The sequence below is a fragment of the Mytilus galloprovincialis genome, chromosome 1 (assembly GCF_965363235.1).
Source record: "Mytilus galloprovincialis chromosome 1, xbMytGall1.hap1.1, whole genome shotgun sequence".
NCBI classification, from domain to species: Eukaryota; Metazoa; Mollusca; class Bivalvia; order Mytilida; family Mytilidae; genus Mytilus; species Mytilus galloprovincialis.
In genome coordinates this window covers 90,809,765-90,835,369 of record NC_134838.1, presented here as the reverse complement: position 1 = coordinate 90,835,369, position 25,605 = coordinate 90,809,765, and the positions used below count along the sequence as shown (strand labels likewise).

Here is a 25,605-nt window from a genome sequence, read left to right as displayed (position 1 = left end):
TTGTTTCACACTACATGATGCTACTCACATTTTAGCATGAAAACTGATATATTAATTAAACCCACATTTTTCTCTCATAAGTATAAACTTAATTCCAGCCCCTTTCATCAACAACCAGCATTCTAGTAAATATTGACAACACTGGAGTACAACCAAGTTTATTATCCTGATAAGATTGATCTCTTTACTTCTAATTAATACAAGAGCAAGCATTATTACAGAACAAACTGTGACAGTTCTATATAAGGTATCAGGTCATGTCAGTAGTTGGTGTGCTTCATATGTGTTCCTCGTTCTCCTTTGTTATATACAATAGATCATTGGTTTTCCTGTCTAAATTGTTTAACACTAGTAACTTTTGTGTCCTTCATAGCTTGCTGTTAGGTGTGAGCCAAGGCTTCCTGTTAAAGGCTGTACTTTGACCTATAGTTGTTTTATTTTTATACATTGTCAAATGGATGGAGATTTGTCTCATTAGCACTCATACCAAATCTTCTTAATTATTAAAACTACTAACAACAACTTATGCTAAATCTAAAGAGATGAGAATCAAAAGTCCATCATTGTATAATTATAATAACATTTAACTACGATAACATTTTAAAGAAGAATAAATAAAACATGTGTTGTATTAATTAATACCTTCATAGACAGTACTTACTTTGGAAGAAGTTTTGTTTTGGCTTCTAAAATTTTGATCCATTTCTTCAGTTTGTTAATCAAATTGTGAAGTTTTGTAGATCCAGGGACACTGGAAATAAATCAAATTCATAAATATATACACTATCTTTACTTTGATAGGCTTGGTTTGGTGAAAAAAAAAATTTGGTGGAAAGTTGTCTCACTGACAATCATACCACATCATATGTGTATACACAACTGCATGTTCTATGTGCATAATTCATATTAAATAACATCATTATCTATTTTTCAAGAAGATATTTGTAAATCTGATAAGTTTTTAGAAGGAGTATTTATAAAGCTTTTAATACAGCCACTATATACATGTAAGATTTTACTTTTAGAAATGGCAACTTTTTAGAACTATTTGCAAAGCTACTGTCAAGTTTAGATTACATCCTGAGAGTGGAAAGCATGTAATTAAAAAAAATCTTAATGATAAGTTTATTTTGCAAATTTCACTCATTCTACTAGAAATAAATACCTAAAATCAAAGTCAGTAGTGAACTGGCTCTTCATTTTCTGGAAGACTGGATCCTGTGCTGTAGCCTGTGCTCTCCTTGCTAGGCTCTCTGAAGCTGCACTGGAGAATGTTGTAGTTACACTTGACACATTTTCTATCCCAACACCAAATGTACTCACTAATTTCTTCACAAAGTTCAATGTGTGTGGAGTGATTGTAGCATCAGCAACTACAATGTAAACATTGTTTTACTATTAAATGTGTTTTAACATGATATATAGACCAGTAGGTTTTTTTTTATTCATTAAAAGTTCCTGACAAACTAAACCTTTGTGTATATTCCTTTCCTCAATCGACATAATTAATGCATTAAAATACCATGAAGTTAACATTGCAAAATAAAATGAAGAAACAAACCTGCTCCTCTGTTTTCAAAGGCTACAGCATAACATTTGGCTAATCCTTGTTTCAACTGCCTCAGAACTTCTTCATACCAATTTTCTCTAAACCATACCATCTGTAAATAAGTTAACAACTTGTTAGTATATCAATCTTAAAGCAAAATCCTAAACAAAATAAAGAGCAAAAGGCAATGATGGTGTCTTTCCTTATTCAACCTGTATGAATTTTATTACCTCCCTTTGTGTCATCTTATTTTTTCATTCAGAAAAATCCAAGGTTAACATAGTTTTATTACAAATATTTTACATATTTCCTTGTTACTTTTTTATCTCTCTAGAAAGAAAACAAAATGTTCTTTACATAGCTTAATATTTCTCTTATTAAAGTTTCCCTTTCATATTTTGATGCTTCTGTAGACAAAGATTCCCCTGAGCAGTGTAACAGTACAATACCTGGTCAACAATTCCCTCCAGTGAGTTAAGGATAGTAGGATGTAGCTCCCTCTGCATGTGCATGATTTTACTACACCTCCACATAGGAGCAGGTGCCCTGATTGGTCCAGCATCACCAGTTAGAGACTGTCCTGGCTGCTTTCCTTGTGAAGATAATGATGAATCAGATGTGTCACCTGACAAAATATTAGAATTCATATATTAAATATTTATAATTGATATATTAAAATATTTATAAATTTAACTATAGATTAATCCAATGCTACAAAATATTACAAACAAATAAACTTTTAGATAACTAAAGAAGCACAATTTACATCTATCAAATTGTTTTTTTTTTTTCCCTACTCAACAACATTTTACATCTTTTAAAATATTCTAGTTTTCTTCTGTTCATTAAGAATTGGCTGTTGATGACACAGGTTTTTTGAAGTAACTAGTAGTTTTCATTCACCTGACATGACCTAAAATCAGCTAGATAAATGTTTAGTCAACTGTTTATGCCTTAGAGATGTATTGGTTTTATTGCTGTTATGTTGATGTTTAATTCAGATATGACCAAATCACCTTTTATTCATATCAAAGGCAGCAACTATCTTTAAAATAAGGGATTTTGTTTAACTTAAACTAAATATAATTAGATATTATTTACTTGAAGACATGGTTGGCTCTGGAGTTGTAGGTGTACTCAAGGATATTGATGTAGAAACTGTTGCAGCAGAGGTTGAACTCTGACCTGCAGTAGTAGTTGCAGGTCGTCCTTGACCATTATCTGTAGTTTTGTCTTCAAGATAAATGATATTGATACAATCAATTGTGCTTGAACTACCTAACTAATATCAAAACATAATACATGTAGTAAAAAAATAATTGTTGACAAAAAAAAAGTGAAAAACAAGCATACCGGAACATTTAAATTCTGCAACAATAAAACAAAAAGTAGTTAAAATGTTTAAATGAAATCATAAGTTCAATAACATGAATTGGTTAATTTTCTCAAAAACAGGCTTAGAATTAATAACTTGTAATAAAATGCCAGTTTTTTCCTAAATAAATATACAAATATAGATATCTATGATTCCGTTCTTTGAATATTTTTAGAAAAAAACAAACTGTCCAATAAGAAATTGCAAGTTTTGAGTTGGTTCAAAGAACATTTCTTTATAATTACTTACGTCTCTCCCTTTGTTCTATTTTCAGTGTCAGATACAAGGTTCTGATGGGAAAGTAGACTGCCTGAGGATACATGCGTCCAACTTGGCTCAAAAGGTTCATAATCAAACGTCCTTCACTTCTAACCAAACAAGTGAGCAACTGAGGTATCCTTAAAAAAAAAATATATATGTGAGCTTACTTTAGGAAACTTCTTTAATATTATAACTTGTCAATTTTTTTTTCATTTTCAAATTGTAATCACATTTTCATTTCTTACAAAAGCAATTATGTTTAAAAAATACGATTGGGGATGTTAAATGCATCGTTAAATACACAGAAAGATAATACACATCAATAACATTTTTATTAAATCCATAATCTAAATAAACTAATAAACATTCTGATACTCTGAGAAAATAATGTAATGCTTACCAGGGAAGCCATTGAATTGGAGGCACTCCCACACAATATTTATCTACAGCCTCAGCTAACGTTGACTTTTCATCATCATATGTCAGAAGCCACAGAACTTTGGCTAAATACTTCCTTGACTTGCTTTCATTCTGGTGACGACAAGCATGGAGAAAACAGGTTATAGCAGATACACCAAGGTTTAGTTGTCTACAAGAGAACCACATACTTTATATATTATTGTGAGCATATATCTGTCACTGGAGACAAGATACAAAATTCAGAACTTTATTGCTAAAAGAAATATATTTAAATCAATCCTTGTTCATGTACTTATATCAGATATTTATTAAATGAGTAATATTGAAATCTTATGAAATGACTACATAAAGACGCATAATGAAACTGAACCAAACTTTATGTTCCTGCTTTTTGTTCCATGTTCAAAACAGTGACCAAGATTGGTTCTACTTACTTGCTATCTCTGGTAAAGACAGTTTCTAAGTAATCTCCCCACAGAGCCCATGCCTTTACTAATGTGTCGTGCATCTGTACTGCAGCAGAGAAGGCTTTGTTAGCATCATCTGATCGTCCAATCTGAGCAAGGAACATGCCCTTCAGAGCATAAAACTCTGCTGTAAATTCTTTGGTAAAATACTTCAAGTTTGTTGATTCTATCACTTCAAGTCCCTGAAAAAAATGAGACATATTAGATGTTCTAAATATTTTCTAGAGAATGCTTGTAAGTAAATTACTGAAATTGTCATTAATTGTACAAATCTTAATATAGAAAATATTTTCAAAAATATATTTCTATATAAGGATTTCACTTATTCAGGCATTCTCATAGGCCTTGTTAAAAAGTTTAAGTAAAAGCAGTTCATAGTTTTGTATATGGTTAAAAATAAAGCAGAACTACCTTACAAGTATTAAAAATACTTCATTTTAATGTTCCTTGTAATTAATATCTATTAGCTATTTACATACCTCATTCAGTTCACTTTTGCCCATGGTACCTGACATTTGTAGATAACACTTTACTTGTTGTCTAATCTTCTGGAAACAATCTACAATTGGCACACTAGGAATGGTATGGATTCTGAAATGTAGATATATCATCTGAATAAATATTTTACAGGGTATTTTCTAAAAAAAGATAATTCTTTTAAATACAGAACTAGATTTATGTTGACACGAGCTTACGTCTTAGCTTGTTACTAACTTACATTTACATATAGGGGTGTTGAAAGATCAGTAATATAAAAGATCATTTATTAAGTACAACCAATATCTATTTAGGGGAGGAGACAATCAATTCAATCTACACACTGATAAATTATACCTATATTATATAAGTAATTAACATACCTGCTGAGTGAATCTAAACAAACTCCTGTTAAATTATGTTTTCTGGCAATCTTCCCAAAATGGTTGATAGCTTGTGCTGAAGCATGGACTCCTAACATGGAATGGTTACTGTTTTGCTGTAGAAAAATATCACATGTTTCTGAATAGTTTGACAAATGATAAGTCCAAACAACAAAGTTTTGAAAAATAATGTTAATTCCTAGTTTCAAAATTCGATGTAAACTCTTAAGTCTTTTTCTCACAAATTTTAATGTAAAATTTAAAGAAAGTTTCACCTATTAAAGGGGCACTAGCTACGAGATATATAAAAAATCTAAGGTAAGAATTTTTGTGTTCAATCAATAATGAAAGTGAAATAGTGAAATAATAATTCGCTTTTAGCAGCCAAAATGGTTCAATTTTGTCAAATTAAGCTAAGAAACATGGATAATTAATTATTCATTTGCAAGTGAATAACTCGACCTCATTAATGTGAACTTCAATTTAACCCCTAGCTAGAGATCGAAAACGCATGCATTGTACGTGTACTGGCTATTTAAAGAAAAAGAATGTCAACAATGAAAGTGAAACTACGGTAAATTACGGTAAATTACTGATTCGATCTACATAAAATCATTCTTTTACGGTTAAAAACAATGAGAAACATATATTTTTAATCTAAAAAATACAAGAGGCTGTCACAACGACAGCAAACCGGATTTATTAACATTTATTTGTGTCCTGGCAATATCACAAGAACCATTACTGATGAATGGTGAAAGTGAAAATCGTCAATATCAAATTTGACCTCCATTTTGTCATCAGTATCAACATATTAAAATTTGAAAAGCTTAGATTGAAAGGTTCATGAGTAAATGCAACAACGTGAATGGAAACGCCATTTTACGATCTTTCAAGAACCATAACTCCTGAACGGTATAAGTCAAAATCGTCCTTATTGAACTTGACCTCTATTTTGTCATCAGTAACAACATATTAAAATTTCAAAAGCTTTGGTTAAATGGTTCATGAGAAAATGCACGGACACGACGGGAAACACCATTTTTTAATCTTTCAAGAACCTGAACGGTAAAAGTCAAAATCGTCATTATTGAACTTGACCTCCATTCTGTCATCAGTAACAACATATTAAAATTTGGGAAGCTTTGGTAGAACAGTTCATGCGTAAATGCACGGACACGACTGAAAACTCCATTTTTCACTCTTTCAAGAACCATAACTCCTGAACGGTAAAAGTCAAAATCGCCATTATTGAACTTGACCTTCATATAGTTGTCAGTAATAACATATTAAAATTTTAAAAGCTTTGGTTGAACGGTTCATGAGTTAATGCACGGACAACATTTGATTGACGCCCGCCCACCCGCCCGCCCGCCGTACATCCCCAAATCAATAACCGACATTTTTGTCACAAAAATCCGGTTAAAAATCAAACAGACCTTTAAAAATCCAATTGCACATGTTGGTTTAATCTATTCATAACTTTATTTATGTTTACATCGCTTATATGGTCATCTGAGGTCAAATCGATAGTTAATTAGATGGCGTCTGGACTAAAATACACACGAAACGAACCTTCATATTATTTACCCCATGCTCTGTAAACTGTTTATTTTAGACTTTTGATAGTTTGGATAAGTGTTTTACATTGTTATAAATCAAATATGAGAATTTGAGTCAAATCGGTGACCATGAATTTGGCAGCTAGTGCCCCTTTAACTGTATATTCTATACAATCATTAAAGAATTGAATACTTCTTTTGAAAATTTATTTGGGTGTAAAAGCGTTGACCCAAGAATATTTTGTATGAAGCCCAGAAGCGCTTTATTCGAAAAAAGTATGCACGGTTAACGTTTTTACGACCCTATAAAATTCCTAAAAGAAGTGTTGAATACTTGTAATTACATTTTTTTATAGGATCATGAAAACAAGACTTCTATCAAGTTTTTCTTTTATTTACCTGTGCACTTTATTGTGGAAGCTAGTGTCATTTGAATGTTACATTTCATTTGAAAATTAAGGTTGATTTCAGAATAACTTGAGATTGCTGTTAGCCAATCAAAATATTGTATAATAATGAAACATGTTTGAAAAGTAATTAGAAAAGAATATAAAATGAATCTACCATTGTTTTCAAATTTTAGCTAAATATTTCTTATTTATTGAACACTTAACACAAATTTGTAGTACTTACTGGATCTTGTTGAGCATGTGAATCATAGTGATTAACAATGAACTGATAATGATGTTGTCTCCAAGCAAAAATATCTCCCCAGTGTGACAGGTCATCGGATATCATCGGTAATCTATTTCTGTAAAAATATAAAACAAATAAATATCAAAATATGTCTCCCCAGTGTGAGAGGTCATCTGTAAGGCAAAATAGTGTCCTGGGAAATAGTGTCCAGATGGACACTATTTCCTAGAATTTAGGTATTTAATAATGTCCATTGCCATGGAATATTGTCCCCTAAGTGGACAGATTGTCATAGCAATATCTATGAAATAGTGTCCACTTGACTACAGAATGTTATGAAATATTGACTACAGAATGTTATGAAATAGAGGACATTATCAAATCCTACTATTATTAACAAATTATGTCCTCCAAGGGAAGTAATACAAAGGTCATTAAAATGTTTATTATGCTTGAATTTTAATAAAATAAGAAAGTTTAATTAGAAATTGATTAATATAAACAAAATAAAAAATGGATGGAAAGGAATACAGAGAAATTTACAACTATATAAGTTAATATTAGAAATATCCTGATAATACAAATCTAAATAAAAGAAGAACTATAAAAAGGAAATGTGAAAAATTTAAAATTAAATTTGAAAAAATGTACTATATGTACTATGACAAGAAGGCAAAAGAAAATGTGGAAAAACTAGTGGTACACTGTGACAAGCTAGATACTGTTTTATTCATATGTCATGATGAAAGTTGATGCTATCTTGGTTTTAACAAGACAGTTAGTAAAATTACTTCGAAACATTATAACACTTATAATAATCTTTATTGCAAAATTACACCCATAAGGGTCAAGCAATACAATCAAACAATAATTTTATACAATACAATGCAATACAATGAAATACAATGTAATACAATGCAATACAATGAAATTCAATATAATACAATACAATATATAGAATAATAGAACATTAAGAGTTCAATTATAAATGTATATTAAAAACACCATCATAACCTTGCCTGACACGGGTCTGACTCCCTCAGTTCTAAAGACTGTTTAATGAAGACTCCAATATGACAAACAAGTTCAGGGATGGGGTTTAGAATGTGTTTAAGTTTATTGAATGCATCAAGATGTTGAAATTATAGAACATGTAAGGAATAATAAGGTGGACATCTTATCACTGAAGTATAGTATTGAAATATGTCCACTTTCAGGGACACTTTTTCATACCTGAGGACAGTTTTTCATAGAAAAATGTGTCCAGGACACATATAAATAAGTAAATATTGTCCTGAGACCGTATTTTCTAGGAAATAATGTCCCGTGGACACTATTTCATTGGGGACATTATTAAATCCTACAATACCATCGGTAATCTATTTCTATAATAACATAAAACACATCTAAATATATCTCTCCAGTGTGACAGATCATCTGATATCATAGGTTATCTATTTCTATAATAATATAAAACATTTTACAATATCTCCCAGTAGGATAAGTCATTTAATATCATTGGTGTTATTTATGTTAGAGTATCATAATAAAATTGTATCACCTAACTAACGGCCCAATAAGAAGATAAGAAAGCAAAATTTAACATTATAATTTTTTTCATTTAAGAATCCAGAGATAAAAAAAAAGATATACCGGTATTCTTTCATAGACAAAGAAGGCAGTTAGGAAAATTTGGTATAAAAAAAAAAACCTATAGCAACACTGCAACTTGTGAAAAAGTATTTTTACCTCCATGTTTTCACAATAGCCTTCATATCATGTAGACTAGAACCCCTGTTGATGTTAGCTGGTTGTAGTCCTTGGTTAATCTGGGCAGCCTCTTGTAGCTCCATTATCTGTTGTGCTGCCTATAATATACAAATATCATTATTGTGCTGCCTATAATATACAAATATCATTATTGATTCCATTATCTGTTGTGCTGCCTATAATATACACATATCATTATTGATTCATTATCTGTTGTGCTGCCTATAATATACAAATATCATTATTGATTCAGAACTATTTTGCGAGTTACCATTTGTACATGCAATTAACTACTCTTCACAAAACAAATAATCAACTGGTTTCCTGTGAAAATTGCGAAATTTCAAGAACTTGATACATCAAGACCACCCAAAAGCCAAAGCATGAAGATAAATTCAAAGGCCATAACTCTGTGAGAAGAACGTCATTCGGAAAAATTGCTCCATCAAAGTGTTTGTTCAAATTATTAAGCTAGATTTTTACAGGCATAAAAAGAAAAAAGTTGAAACAACAATTGGATTTTAGGAAAATACAGTGACAGAATAATCAACATCAGAACTGTATATGACTTTGTTGTTATTAACGTGGTATGTACTGGTACATAAAAACATGAAAATTTATACAAATTCCAGTGGTTTTTTTTTTTTTTTGTCAACTGATTATCTTTCTCCCAAAACTGAAATAGGTATTTCTGAGAGAAATGAAATCCCATTATTTTCATATATATGCCACGTCTATTCCTAGGCATTAATTACATAAAAGGCTGCTTAATGAATATAGCTATACCTGCAGTAGTGGTACATGAATATGTGATACAATATTTGGTAGGCGTCTCCATTCCTTGATAGCTAACTGGCTTGATACTTCCACTAATCTCTCAATCTATACAATAAATAATAATTCATTTTAAAATCTACATCTTTTTCATACTGGTATGATATGTGGAGAAAAAATGGTTCAAGTAAGTATTACCTTATGCATGTTTTGATAGCTTTGTTTAGTCCTGAAATACTGCTACAGTGAAACTTTACTGAACAATAATCATTAGCAAAAATTTAAAAAAACAAAAAAACATACATATATATAGCAAAAGCTCACTAGCCATTTGTGCAATTTGAGCACAAATAATATTATTCCTTTTTTAGAGAGTGTGTCCAAAGTACACGGATGCCCCACTCGCGCTATCATTTGTGTTCAATGGACCGTGAAATTCGGTAAAAAATCTAACTTGGCATTAAAAGTAGAAAGATCATACCATAGGGAACATGTGTATTAAGTTTCAAGTTGATTGGAAATCAACTTCATCAAAAACTACCTTGACCGAAAACTTGAACATGAAACTCCCACTTTCATATTCTATGTTCAGTGGATCATGAAATTGGGGTCAAAAGTCTAATTTGGCTTTAAAATTAGAAAGATCATATCATAAGCAACAAGTGTACTAAGTTTCAAGTTGATTGGACTTCAGCTTCATCAAAAACTACCTTGACCAAAAACTTTAACCTGAAGCGGGACAGATGGACGAACAGATGAACGAACGAACGGACGAATGAACGGACGGACGCACAGACCAGAAAACATAATGCCCCTCTACTGTCGTAGGTGGGGCATAACAAAAAATGACACATCTAGTGTATATATGTGTCTATACCATGGTTACCATGTTAAGATGGTGCTCTTCAGGTTGACAGATAGCTATATATCCTCTGAACAAGTTTACTTTCCACGCTAATTCCTTAGGACAGCTTAATTCAACCTACAAAAATAAAAATCGAAATTGAGTTGATACTTCCTTTTTTTAAATATTAATATCCCAATAATAAACCAAAATCAACATGACAAATAAATAACATGCGAATCAATTATACTAATAATTTCTTAGACTAATACCAGCAAAGGCTGTAGATTTGATATTATATACATGTATAAATTATCTTGACAATACCTGAGACAAAGCATCCTTCATCAGAGCCCAGTTAGGAACTCTCCAAGCACTTTCTAACACTAGATGAGGATTGGTGTTTCCTTTAGAGTTGGCATACTCTAACATTAGGTCCCATTGGTTCAACTCTTTAGAGCATCTGGATGATAAAAACACATATATAAATATGACAGTTGTTGTAAGATATTATAAGGTAATAGCAGAACAGAACAGAACAATACAAAATTAGACTGTCATATATATGTAATATAATATGTCAGCAAATTATATATGACCATTTAAGATCAGTTGTACAAGAAATAGCAAATATAGAATGAAAAGATTTCATCACAGAAATTTTCAAAACACGAGTGACTTTTACAGATAATATATTACTTAATCTATATTTTGCAACCAACCTTATCCAGTGTTCCTCCCAGAGTCTGTATTCCTGTAATACAGAAGGTGATGCTGGGCCTGAATTATGATCCTGACGAGCCTTTGACATAGCCTATATAATATAAAACATGTTGAACTGTATTCAATAATCAATTTTCAGTAATTCTTTGTGCATGTGATAACATGCATGTCATCAAGTAAGATACAGTTTTGATAAACTACATTGTTTACATCCTTTCCCGCCAAACCTATTCAAAGTTACACACTAGAGACCTTTTCATAGATCTTGAGTGAAACAGATTTTATCACAATGATATTAATCTACAGTTGATTTTTAAATTTGGAAAATTTTACAATCTTGTAAGATAAATAAGTGTTATATGCAGGTAATGTGGTAAAATCTACATTTGAATAAATCAAAGTAAAATCAATCTGTGTTAACTAAAAATGTTTTCTTGCATAACCAAAAAGATAGTCTAGCGTTGTAAACTTTCATCAGAAAATCTTGTTGGCTCTTGATTGTCACAAGCAGCAAAACTGTTTGGATATCATTCCACAATTAAAATATGTATAGCTACATTTCTTTCCCTTTACCTTCTCATAATGGTCTTGTGCTTGTTCAAAGAAGCCATGCTGTTCATATGCTAATGCTGTATTGGTCTCATTGAACTTTGACCTCTTCTGCCAGATTCCCACTAACATATCTTCCTCTTTGAGTAAGGCATATAATTCACATAATGCATCTAGTGATTCCTACAACAGAACAAACAATGCTCATTGCTTATCAATGAATACTGATGCTGATAAAAGTCTCATTAACAACATCAAACTGAGATTCTTTAAATCAATGAAAGAAGACAAGTTCACATACTTTTCTTATAAAGAGAGTCAGACTTCACAATACATTTAATTCTGATTTGTATGTACCTTTCCTCATCATATTATTAAGGAAATCATTGTCATTAAAGCAAAAGCATGTTAGGAAATAGAAAATAAGTTCTTTAAAATATTTGCTATATACTTCTGTCAATCATTGCCCGAAATGTATAGTCAATATCAAAATTACATATGGCAATTCCTACAGATCTAACAATGCTCTGGTGGACATAGTCATTCTATAATTGTTACCTGTTGAGGTGAAGTGACTGGTTCAAATTCATATTCACTGATTGGTCTAGATTTGATGAGTAATGAGGCACCATTATCAAATGCCATTTGTTCAAGTTGTAAGCATGATCTGTGCCACATGTTGTGTGTTCTACCAAGGTACTGTCAAAATAAAAAAGTCATTTAACTCACTGACAGGAAATAATAGTTCTATACAGTTAACTCACTGACAGGAAATAATAGTTCTATACATTTAACTCACTGACAGGAAATAATAGTTCTATACATTTAACTCACTGTCAGGAAATAATAGTTCTATACAGTTAACTCACTGACAGGAAATAATAGTTCTATACATTTAACTCACTGACAGGAAATAATAGTTCTATACATTTAACTCACTGTCAGGAAATAATAGTTCTATACAGTTAACTCACTGTCAGGAAATAATAGTTCTATACAGTTAACTCACTGACAGGAAATAATAGTTCTATACAGTTAACTCACTGACAGGAAATAATAGTTCTATACATTTAACTCACTGACAGGAAATAATAGTTCTACACATTTTCGGGATTGATTTCAATATCTTCATATCAATTTTTATAATTTACTTTGAAATGAATAAAATCAAATAGCATTACTTCTTTTAAAAAAAAATATATTAAATGGAGATCATAATAGCATTGTTCCTTATAAAATATGTATAGCACACATAATAACTTACTTTCATGACACAAGCTCGTATTTGTACAGGGGGTACACAATGTGATAGTCCTTCCAGAAAAGTGTGTATAGAACTAGGATGACAATCTTTCTGTATCACATGACTTCCACTACACATAAATGGTATTAATTCTCCACCAAGAATCTGTAAGAATAAAAGCAATTATTTATTATTTTAAAGCTATTAATAATTTGGATATGCATTGCAAAGGTATGATAAGGGTTGTAAGAATGCTACCTTTTGAACTTGTGCCTCTTGCACTTCTTACCATCTGAAGCTCTGCTATATAAGTGCAGTAAGCCAGTATCAGATGAACAGTTTCATTTGATAGAACAAATTGTAATTGGATCAGCATTTTGAATGAGCTTTTAAAAGGAATGAAACAAAAACACTCAAGTCACAGGGTTTAAGCTAGGATTTTGAGGGCTTTAGTCACTTTTGCGCACTATTAAAATCAACCTTATTTTGTGTAAAAGCAAGGGACCAATGATGTGTTTTACTAGCTTCATCTTTTGACTTTGTCAGATTTTAAGGGATTGAGGCAGACAGGCACCAGCATGATTGGCAGTTATTGTATGATTTGACTGTATTGGCCATTATTATGAAAGATTCTGACATGGAATCCAGAAATTTAGTTCACAAGTTCTCTTCAGTTCGTTCCAGGGGTCATTCCTGATCAACAAAAGTTGGATTCTAATTTTTTTAAACAAGGAATCACAGCATAAATTAACTTACAATGATTATTTCACTGCATAATCATTATCCATATAAAAGGTCTAAATCGATATTTGGAAATCATTTCTATCAAGTTGGAAATGTATAAAATACTTTTTGGAACTATTATAATGACTGAAAGGAGCTTGTAAACAAATCAACAATAGATCACGTTTACTACTTTCGGTTTTAAAATGAAACGAAAACGGGAAATGACACGTGGATAATAAATTCAAAACGAGTCCGGATTCATCAGGAAATTATCATTTTTTTATTTAAATTCCTTTAGTAAGAGATATATATTTCTCTCTCTCGTTTAATTGATTCTAAATGATTTCGTATTTTACGTTTTTTAAAGTCTATAAATAGTCAAAGGAATACTTTCACGCATGCATAGAACACAATACAGGAAGCACCTGTTTAACTCGTGAAAGTTTTGAATAAACACATTAAAGTTCTTTATTTTAAATGGAAATTGTCGAAAGTTTTTGATGACAATTTAAATCAAATATGACGAAAATGCCTTCGAATGACGAATCTACGACAAATGAACTTCAGATTGTGATCGTTTCAGAAATATTGAAATTCAAATGCGAACTGTCCGGGTTGTTACATTTTTGATTAATTGACGAAACTATACTCCTGGTTGCTGAAATGAAATGCCGACTGACTGATTTTCCTGGGGAAATAATTATGATGGTCATTCAATTATGGGGTTTAATAATAATTAACGGATTAGTGACCCATCCGATGGCGATAAGCGGATTAGTTATAATCACAACTTGTAACACCTGTTAAAAATGTTAATTACCTGGAGGTCATAAACTTGTCAAAAACATGAAGACAGGTAGATTTATAGTTTTTATTGCAAAATTTTTTTTACACTTTCAAAATTTAAGTGACGAAATTGATTTGAAATACTTTCGTCAATGAGAAAACTCTTTCGTAAAATACGAAAGTGACGAGCGCTAGCAAAATCACTGAGTCATATTTACAATGTAAACTTAAACTTGATTCATGAATTGATAGAAGATTTAGGAATGTACAACACAGAAATATATATATATATATATATATATATATACAAACCTGTTGTTGTTTCTCTGACAAGATTTTCCATATCCTTGGAAACAGGTCAATCCATATGACATGTGTCAACTCAGTGTTGCTGTGATTTAACTGAGACAGAGCACCTAGGTATGATAATGTCTGAAAAAGAAAGATATAGTGAATATATTTATTTTACCAGGATCCAAATGTTGTTTGTTGCTTAAAGATTGTGTGTTGGTATCTTTATTCACGTCTGTAAAACAATGACATTTAGTTTATTATCTAGGCACAATTTTATATAATCAGCTTATTTGCTGGAAATTGACTGTCCTAATCATCTTAGTATGAAAACATTCTTCAGTGCATTCTGAAACATTTATAAATATTCAGATTTTTCAAGGCTACAAAATTATTGTATTCTTTATGTCAACTCGAAGTGCAACTTATCTAAACACCCATAAAAGCATTCTCTGTCTATGAAATATTGAAACTTTAACCTCAACTTGACAACAATTCTCTAGTAATTTTGCATGGATCTGCAGCAAAGTGTGGATACATTTACTTCGAATTTTCACTAGCCCCTTATAACCTTGCTTGGCTATAGTAAAGAGTTGATATATTTAACGTAACTTCCCTACAACTCTCTAAGAGTTTTGCCGGTCTCTGTAGTAAAGAGTTGACATATTTACCTTAAGGGCATACAATACAGTTTTGATCCCATATTGAAATTTTGCTGACAATTTGCCTATAGGCTAATTTTTGCCTGGTTAAATAAAATGTGTAATAAAAAATATACCTTCATGTGCTACTTTTTGAGTAAAATTAGGTCCAAATTTTATATATTTGCTCAAAATTTTGGATTTGTGGACGTATTTTTCCTTTCAACAGAAATACATAACTTTTTTGTTTTAAAAGATAACATAAGCTGTTTTTTGTTAAATTATTTGTAAATTCTGTTTTATATAATTGTCCTTTAAATTTGTGCAATTTGTTTTTCAAATAACTAATCTTCATCATTTTTTTCTGTATATTTATCAAATTTAAAAAAATTGCACTATTTACATTTGCGTGAAAATTGGCACACATAATCTTCTTGTGTAATCAAACCAAATGGCATTTTAAAAAAGAGGGGTCCATGAACTCGTTTTCATGTTAGATAAGTTTGAATGATAAAAATCAATCGAAAACTGAATCTTTTCCCGATAAGTCATAGTACAACAATTTACATTAGCAACATCATTACCTCCCCTGTAACTGTATCGTATGCCCTAAACTTCCTTACAACTCTCTAAGAATTTTGCTTGTCTCTGTAGTAAAGAGTTGATATATTTAACTTAACTTCCCTACAACTCTCTAAGACCTTTGACTGTCTCTGTAGTAAAGAGTTGATATATTTACCTTAACTTCCCTACAACTCTCTAAGACCTTTGCCTGTCTCTGTAGTAAAGAGTTGATATATTTACCTTAACTTCCCTACAACTCTCTAAGAACTTTGCCTGTCTCTGTAGTAATGTGTTGATGTTCTGTTTTTGGTCATGTGTTTCTTTCTTTGGAGGTTCTTTACTACAGTTGTCATCTGATGTTACACCACTTAGTTCCATCTCTATCTCCTCCTAGTAAATAGAATTATTTATTCATTGAATTCAAATTCTTAAAAGTAAATCACTTCAGTTTTTAAGAAGTAACACTATATATCCTGTACAGTACTGTGGATTCATTTATTTTCGTTGATACCAATTTTCATGGTTTGAGGAAAATTTGCATATTCGTGGATATCTAATTTTGTTGTTTTGGCAAAGTCTGCATACATTTTTTTAGAAAATTTGTAATTCGTTGAACATTTGAATTCGTGGTTCTCCTGTACCAACGAAATCCATGAATATGAGTATCCAACGAATAATAATGAATTCACAGTATCTACTTATAAAAACATATATAAGAGTGTACTTTAGTATTAATGGTGATGTTCCTTTGGCACCATCTTACTGTGTTTATATTTCACAGCTCGTTTGCTATGCCTGTGTCTGTTGTGACGTTTTGATTTTAACGAATGTAATCTATGTATTACTGGTAAATTATTAAACCAGGGATATTGTTACCATAAATTACTCAAAACCTTTACTAAATTTTTCCATAGATATAAAGATTTGGTTTTGAAGTTTGGTTGTACTTGTAGAAAACTTATTTCAAACGGGATAGCACATCCTCATTTTTACGGAAATGTTGTTTACCGTGCCTGGAAATTAAGAAATGATCCTGGTAAACTTATCGCTCCTTTAAATAAGCTTATTCTAAAAGGTTACCAATTCAACACTGTAATAAGATCATTGAATATTGTTTTTATCGGTATAAATATTGATTTTGTTATCAGTAAATTAAAAGCAAACTAAATATTACTAGTATGTTATATACATATACACATTCATGGATCTACAATCTGTCGATACCTGTATCTTAGCATTGCACAAGGTCATGATTTTCTCTGACTGTTTATGACGTCTTTACACTATATCCATTGGAGGTTGGATGTGTACGAATTGATAATTTAGTCTTAGACGCATGTATGTTTGTCCATCTGATGAGTTAAGCCTTTTACAACTGATTTTTATAGTTCGTTCTTATGTTGTACTGTTATACCACTGTCCCAGGTTAGGGAGAGGGTTGGGATCCTCCTAACATTATGTATTTATGTGCCTGTCCCAAGTCAGAATCCTGTAATTCAGTGGTTGTCGTTTGTTTATGTGCTACATATTTGTTTTTCGTTCATTTTTTTATATAAATAACGCTGTTGCTTTTCTCATTTGAATTGTTTACATTGTCATTTCGAGGCCTTTTATAGCTGACTATGGGGTATGGGCTTTGCTCATTGTTGAAGGCCATATGGTGACCTATAGTTGTTAATTTATGTTTCATTTTGGTCTCGTGTGGAGAGTTGTTTCATTGGCAATCATATCACATCTTCTTTTTTATATTCACTCTCATTGTTTCATCATGAATAGTAATTTTTAAGATTCAAAATATAGGGTAATTTTCGTGTATGATTTTCACATTAGTTCTTAGATGGTGACAATTAAATCTTCACTGTGTTCTTAGTTCACCTTTCATGGCCTAGTACAATGCATTCAAATCAATAGCTAGTGCATAAAATGCCAGTGTTGGGTAAACTACTTGATAAAAGGTATATTTTCTTAAAAAACAGAAATTCAATAAACTTTGACATTGATTTTATTATTACTTTATCACAGTCATGCTGATTCTTATCTACTTTGCTGTATCACAATGGGGTAGCATTATTATTCAAACTTTATATTCCATAATTTCTATACCTCTTCCTTGTTGGAGTCTACAGATTCTACATCCATTGGTTCTTCTTTGATTTTCATCAATGTGGCAAATGCTGCTCTATCCTGGCTGTCTGCAAGGTTCACAACACTACTGGCTGATGGCAATAGGTTCATTGAGGAGGAACTCTGAATAGCATGACCTGACACAGCAACTGAGAGCAAAAGCTATAAAAAAAGAACAAGTTACACTTACTATTGACATTGAAAAATTACAATTATATGGTAATGTGTCTATCATAAAAATGCTATAAAAGTCACTTCCTTATAATCGTGTTGACAGCACAGTGAACTACAAGTTGATATAAGGCCGTACATTGACCTATAATGGTTTACTTTTTTAAAATTGTTATTTGGATGGAGAGTTGTCTCATTGGCACTCACACCACATCTTCCTATATCTATAGCTTTTGAAAAGGATTATTCCAAAACACACGAGAGACAAAGAGCTTTCAATTCAAATTACTACACAATAATTTTATATTAAAGTAAAGACACACAAAGAATTACCTATGAACAGCAAAACGTAATCAAAGTACTACTAATAGATAGATATCAAGATGTAAAGATATAGGATGAATGTAAATAAAACAATGTTCCAGGTATATGAAGTAGAACCATGTTTTTTTTCCGATGGTACTATTTAAAAACATGAGATAGAGAAATTCAATATTCCTTACCTCAGTACATTGTTTTATCCAGAAATGACTACTCATGGCTTCCCAATTCTGTGAACATGTGATATACAGGAGTCTGTCAAATATCTTCTTTGGTATACTACTATCAAACACCTGATAAAAAGGTAAACACTGACTTAATGATGTTACTACTTCATTAAAAATTTAACAAAACAACCATGGAATATACAATTGTTTTAATGTCTCTGAAGAATTAAATAATGACATCCTAAATCGCCATGATAAGAAATCGTATCTAATCTAGTCATGTGAAAATACTACAGATCCTTCTTATATGCTATTTTTTTTTATTTGTAATGGCATCATATTATTCGTGCAGACTTAAAATCTTATTCAGTTTATGTATTATATTTCATGCTGAAACTGCTAGTTCTACTACATATTTTTATGATGTAAATGTTTTCTGAAGAAAATAAAAGTATAACCTACCTCGACAAATTTCTGTCTGATATGATGCTGATTACATCTTAGTCCACCAAGGAAGGCTGGTTCTAATTTAGATGTTAGTTCTGTTCCTATCAGACTCTGATCCCTGAAATGTACAACTTTATTATTTTTAAAAAGGTAGCTGATGAGAAATATTAAGTTATACTTATCATAGAACAGATTACAAGGTATATGCAGTACAATTTGTAGCTTAAGGAAAAACAAATGTTCAAAGATATACTTGTAACCTTGTGAAATATCTATCTGTGTGGGCATCTCACCATAACAATTTGTTGGATTAGTATCAATACTAACTATACAAGCATGTGACTTGGATGGAGAGTTGTGTCATTTGTACTCATACAACATCTTCTTATATCTTTGTGAAAAAAATAAGTACATGTAAATAAATAAAAATACAAATAAAAGTGAATAATTGTTTTATTTACCTATAAATATAGTTGACTAGTTCCAGAAACTGAGCATTTAGTTCTGATTCATCAGGAAATCTTTTTTCTACATTTTGCATCAGTTTGACCAATAGAATAGCCTTTTCTCTAATAACAGGAGACTGGTTAATGGCAATGGCTGTCTGAAATATGACATAACTGGTAATTAAAATTGGTGGAATAAATTTCAGATACTGTAATTTCACAAATATTTGTGGTTATAATAATGTGATTGTTTAACGACACAAATGTGAGATAAATTATTGTAATTTCAGGAAACTCTGCATACCAGTACAAAGAATACTGTATAAATTTAAAATGTATTAAATACTTTTTTATTAAAATTTTTAAATCGCTTGTTTGCCCCAATTTTTGGAGTCCAAAAATCCGTAGAACAAGAAATTAAATTGGTGTGGCCATATATACAACTGCTATCACAATACACTTACCTTTGTTTTAACCCAATCCTCCACCATTTTTGTTATTGCCTTCATTACTTTACTATCTGTTGTTTTCTCAATCAACCCAACCAATATCTGACCAATGAACGATTTTCTCATTTCTAAACTCATAACACCAACACGATTCTTCACAAGGTCTAAACTCAGGATCAATAATTCACTAGCAACTGGAAATAAACAACACATATTTATAATGTAAATTTGTTTTCTGATCTTTTTTTTTAATTCTGTAAGTGCTGAGTCCTTGGGATTATATTGATGTCATATTTGAAAAAGCCATATGATATTCTCTATATATCTCACAATACCAGTAAATTTACATTACAAAATGAAGATGTTAATTTTATTGAATTTGTTTTTGGAATAAGTATTTTTCATGTTTAAAGTTAAAGAAACAGTTAATTTTAAAACGTGAAGACAGTATCAATGTAGCCCAAAACTTGTGCAATGCATCAAATATCAATTTAGATTCATAATAGATGTTTACCTGGACTTGTTTCTGGAGTTGTTGGAGTCAGGTGTTCTCTAGCCATCTTGTGTAAAACTTTCATGAAAGTTGTAATAAGTCTATCTATATAACATTGATTATGCATACATGCTGCCTTTAGTATCATCAAAGTACTGAACAATTGAGAGGGAGATCCTGCTGTTGTGGCTCTGTAATCAATCAAATTGAAGTACTTGTTTAATGCTTTTAATACTGATGAAGAATATATGTATGTACTTCTTAATTATCATTAATGTATATGAAGAACAAAAAACAAAATATCAATTGTAGTCATTTTATAAAATTAATATTAACTTTCTATAGGAAATTAAAAAGGAGATACAAAGGAATATTTGATGAAGAAGTCAGAAAATAGATTATGTATTGTTATGCGTTTACTTTTCTGCATTGGCTAGAGGTAAAGGGGGAGGATTGAGATCTCACAAACATGTTTAACCCCACTGCATTTTTGCGCCTGTCCCAAGTCAGGAGCCTCTGGTCTTTGTTAGTCTTGTATTATTTTAACTTTGAGTTTCTTGTGTACAATTTGGAGTTTAGTATGGCGTTCATTATCACTGAACTAGTATATATTTGTTTAGGGGCCAGCTGAAGGACGCCTCCGGGTGCGGGAATTTCTTGTTGCATTGAAGACCTGTTGGTGACCTTCTGCTGTTGTCTGCTCTATGGTCGGGTTGTTGTCTCTTTGGCACATTCCCCATTTCCATTCTCAATTTTATGATATTAAATACATACACAGAAGAACCATTACAAAACATACTTAAAAAAATCTAAATTATACAAGACAAGCTTACTTTTCATAAGCAGTTAGTCCCTCATACACCACTTTACTGACACAGGCATATAGACATTCCAATTCCTCATATTTAGATGCCACATTTGATGTAGCTGGTTCTGTTGGGAAGAAACTCATCAATCTCGACAGTAAGGTATGTACTCCACGAATCACTTTGGTGTTGGGACAAGTCATACATGCAGCAATACCTCTCTGTAGGGGCTTGAAACTAGATAATATGGTCTCTTTTTTCTATATGAAACAAAAATCATAATTAACATAAAATTATCATATGATATTTCCACAATAGATACTGTTCTAGTATTTATCCAGTGTTCTCCCCAGGATTTTTGGATAGCACCAGGGTAACGCATGATGAAATGAATTTTACAATATTTTGTGTCGCGTTGCAACGCTTATTTTTTTCTTGTTAGTTTTTGTGTCATTACCTTTTTGCCTTTGTTTTGTTTACTGTGTTATATAGACTTTGGGTCAGAAAATTATTGGTAGAAAAAGAAGTAAATCAATAAACAGTTTGTATACTAATATTTTTTAAGAATAAATAAAAGAAAGCACAATTAGTCTTTAAACTAAAGTCACTTCTTATATTTTGATCAAGCCATTTTGTCCTGATACTTGTAGTTACACTACACATTCCCCATGTTAGATTTCACCATAACAATTAATTTTGAACAAGATTGAATTTTGATACAGAACCTTCAGTAAATTAAAAAACTATTTTCCATTAGTTTTAGACCTGATTGTTTTAAACAACAACAAAATTATTTTCATAGTTTTTACTTTGTTTCAAATTTATCTAAACTTTATTTCATATCTAGCTTAAGTCCTACAGTTGTTTATGGGACTATATTCACTCATGGCAATATTTAACAACTTTGATTAGCTTTTCAGCCCTCGCACAATCTCATATTTTTTCAGTAGAAGAAAACTACCTATTTAATATAATATGTCTTTGCATCAATAAAAGTATGATTTTTAAAAATAATTTGCAATGCATTTTTGTTGGTGTGTTTTATTAAAGTTTTTATCCTAAATGTAACATTCTAATATAATTTTGCATTCAATTTGTACTTTATTTTTATTTTCAGAGACAAATTATATTGAGGAGCATTTATTTGTAATACGCAAAATCTGGGGAAGTAACTCAACAATAAATTTCCAACATGCAAATTATTTTGTCTAAAGACTGGCGTAATAGAGTTCATTAACAAATGTCTGCTTGTCCCTCACAAGTCTGTTATTAAAATTATGATCTCTCCAGTAATTTAAACACAAAAGAATCATGTACATCAATTAAATCCAATCATCAAGGTTAACCTCAAAATGTAAATAGATCACGTGGTGTAAACAATCTACTTGTCAGAACTGGATTAAACTGGTTTGAACTGATCAATTTTCATCTGAAATTTTATACCTCACCCAAAGTTTAACAAGTCATCTGAAACTATACCAATTTACGATTTTTTTACCGAAAACTTTAGCACCATGGAGAAAAATTGTACATCGTGGCAAGAACGATACCACCGCGGTAGAAAATTAAACATCGCGGGCCCGCGGTCCTTTAAGGGCCTGGGGAGAACACTGTTTATCCTGTCAATAACTGTATAACTTTAACTCCTCTAATTCAAGTATAAGCAATTGGTTTTTATCAAACATCTCCACAAAGATTCTTCAAATATTTAAGATTGTCCTGAATATTCATGAAATACTTAGTACTAGGGGTCAAACAACCAATCAATAATCAATCAAGTAATCAATCACAAGTTTTCGTATTGTTTAGATGAAATAGCTTGATTCATTTGATTTTCCAAAAGATAAAGATTTCACAACTCACTATCTTTAAATTTTTCTATTATAAAAATTCAAATAGAGTGAACAGGTTGCATACAATTTGGTTACTAAATACAATGCATCTGCTGTTAAATATCTCAATGTGGATTCATTATTAATCGTTGGATATCCATTTTTGTGGGATTTATTACATACAGGTGAAATCCACAAATTTAAATCTTTTTAATTCCAAGTTTTCTATTGGCTAAATCATCAAATCAAATATACAAGGCAAGTTTTCCTCATTCATGAAAATTAGTGAATGGACATTATGAATATTGGTAACCTTTTCTTACCAGAATCTGTAATAGGAAACTTAGTAATTCCAGGGCTGTACAGATGTTGTTGAAGTTTGGTTGATGGTTCTCTACAGACGTCAGCAGCTTATCAAACCATGCCAGTTTTAATTCTGCATTTGGCCAGAAATCAGGTCTTAAGGCTGGCTTCAATAGACTAACACATCTTCTGGATAACAGTTCACCAGGAGAGCCAGGCGTTTCATTGACCTGTAAAAAATTATCATGTAATAAAATTTCAGTCACAATATATTGTAGTAAGACAATTATGCACTTGAAGTTAACGATTTCTTAATTGATGCAACTAGAATAATATTATAACTGGCTCCCTTTAGTATAGTTGTTGAAATTTATTTCTTTTTTAGAAAATACCTTAAGGCTAAGTTAATTTGTTATTATCTATTTGTTTCCAACAACTGATTTGTTGAAAGAAGTAGGTTGTCTGATGGTATAAATATAAGTCCTTTAATCTTCATTAAATTTTTGCTCTGTATATTTCATTTCAATTGTAAATAATCTGAACATGCTTTCGTTTTATTTTTGAATTTGTTGATTAAAACTGCTGAAGGAAATAAAATGTTGGCAACATATACATATTCCTAGCATTTCTCAACAATTCAATGAGTAAAGTAGCCATGTGCAGTAAACAGTGTTGAAATGGAAAACTCTTTGTTACACAGCAATACTTTTTGTTGAATAAACATAAGAAATTTCACACTTGACACACAATTCTAAATATGATGTAATCAACAGCATTGCACAAATGATTATTTTAAGGTCTGTTAACATCACAGAAATGACTTACCTGACAAGCAATTCTTAACAGGAAGTTAACAACAGCATCACATGAATGTTTGTCAATAGGTCTGTTAACGTCTGTTAAACTTCTGTTACTCTATAAAAAAGAAGACACACCCAATTTTAGACATAGTTATTAATGTTATCAGTAAGTTTCATACTATCTAACATAAAGTATGCACTAGTTCACCTACCAATTTGGGTAGAAGTTAAAGTAGAAATAACTGTAAAAATTAAGGCACAGCCTTTCACAATTTTATTCGTTCTTCGACCCTTCGACCAGGTATATTAAAACAAGAACATCTGTCCATAGAAAACCATACCCCACTCACACTATTACATTACCATATTCAGGGAACTATGAAAATCAGGTCAAAATCCCTACTTGGCAAATATATATTCAACAGTTCACTTCATAATGAACATATGTATACTTTCAAATTGACATGACCTCAAACTACTTCACTTAAATTACCATGTATTCATTCACCTAGCCCACTCTATATGCAAACTATAGTAAGTAAATGACCAATTTTGGGTCAGAGTCCCCCATTCAACTGCTCACCCCAACCTGTTACCACCTATCCTAGTTATATTGTCATCAATAAGTATTTGCAGCATAGTATGGATCAGTTTCTAGAAACAGTTCAGCATGTTTAGAGTTAATGCATTTTAATGTATGACAGTGAAGAATTTTATGATTTTGTTTCCCAATCTAAATTTTCTTGTTCTGTAAACTGATGTAATGTTTATTTAAGACGACATTAAGAAACTTACACTCTCTGAAAGAATGTCCTGGCCTTCAAGGACAACACACTGACTACTTACAGCTCCAGAAGAATGTCTCGATCTTTTAGGTTCCTGAGGAGAGTCGACAGATGTAACAGAGGCTGAGGTTCTCTTTGCTGGTACATTCTGGTTCAAAGCGTTAGTTACATCATCAGGTGGCTACAATCATTTTTTGGAACTATTTTAGTTAACAAAATTTAGATGACAAAATAAATTAAATAATTTGCATTGTTCATGTAAATTCTTAATTATTTCTTCCAAGACAAAACAACAGTAGCAATGTGGTTTGCAGATAATTTTTTTTAAATGCTTTCAGCAAAGTTCTCACAATGTTTTTATATCTGGGGATCCTTACTACTATTTATATTACAAATTACCAAAATTGTGTCGGTCCTTTG

At 31.2% G+C, this 25,605-nt stretch overlaps 1 protein-coding gene across 5 annotated transcripts in view; it reads right to left on the bottom strand.

Annotated features, from left to right (window-relative positions):
- Positions 1–25,605, bottom strand: part of LOC143044444 (transformation/transcription domain-associated protein-like) — a 68,454-nt gene that overhangs the window by 5,601 nt on the left and 37,248 nt on the right. For 2 of the 5 annotated variants that reach the window (XM_076216470.1, XM_076216487.1), the window contains exons 52-82: positions 25,196–25,366; positions 24,426–24,515; positions 23,621–23,830; positions 21,493–21,725; positions 20,681–20,850; positions 20,182–20,360; positions 19,733–19,875; positions 19,287–19,389; positions 18,840–18,950; positions 18,145–18,327; positions 16,282–16,431; positions 14,858–14,977; positions 13,055–13,198; positions 12,349–12,489; positions 11,815–11,973; positions 11,241–11,332; positions 10,846–10,981; positions 10,552–10,656; positions 9,687–9,782; positions 8,880–8,998; positions 7,128–7,245; positions 4,933–5,048; positions 4,552–4,663; positions 4,040–4,254; positions 3,586–3,774; positions 3,174–3,322; positions 2,651–2,782; positions 1,999–2,174; positions 1,562–1,661; positions 1,166–1,373; positions 662–751 (exon numbers count right to left, since the gene is read on the bottom strand). In XM_076216470.1, coding sequence (XP_076072585.1) covers positions 662–751; positions 1,166–1,373; positions 1,562–1,661; positions 1,999–2,174; positions 2,651–2,782; positions 3,174–3,322; positions 3,586–3,774; positions 4,040–4,254; positions 4,552–4,663; positions 4,933–5,048; positions 7,128–7,245; positions 8,880–8,998; positions 9,687–9,782; positions 10,552–10,656; positions 10,846–10,981; positions 11,241–11,332; positions 11,815–11,973; positions 12,349–12,489; positions 13,055–13,198; positions 14,858–14,977; positions 16,282–16,431; positions 18,145–18,327; positions 18,840–18,950; positions 19,287–19,389; positions 19,733–19,875; positions 20,182–20,360; positions 20,681–20,850; positions 21,493–21,725; positions 23,621–23,830; positions 24,426–24,515; positions 25,196–25,366 — 4,460 coding nt within the window. The remainder of the gene's footprint in view (positions 1–661; positions 752–1,165; positions 1,374–1,561; positions 1,662–1,998; positions 2,175–2,650; positions 2,783–3,173; positions 3,323–3,585; positions 3,775–4,039; positions 4,255–4,551; positions 4,664–4,932; positions 5,049–7,127; positions 7,246–8,879; positions 8,999–9,686; positions 9,783–10,551; positions 10,657–10,845; positions 10,982–11,240; positions 11,333–11,814; positions 11,974–12,348; positions 12,490–13,054; positions 13,199–14,857; positions 14,978–16,281; positions 16,432–18,144; positions 18,328–18,839; positions 18,951–19,286; positions 19,390–19,732; positions 19,876–20,181; positions 20,361–20,680; positions 20,851–21,492; positions 21,726–23,620; positions 23,831–24,425; positions 24,516–25,195; positions 25,367–25,605) is intronic. The other 3 variants (XM_076216478.1, XM_076216504.1, XM_076216496.1) reach the window with 2 other exon arrangements.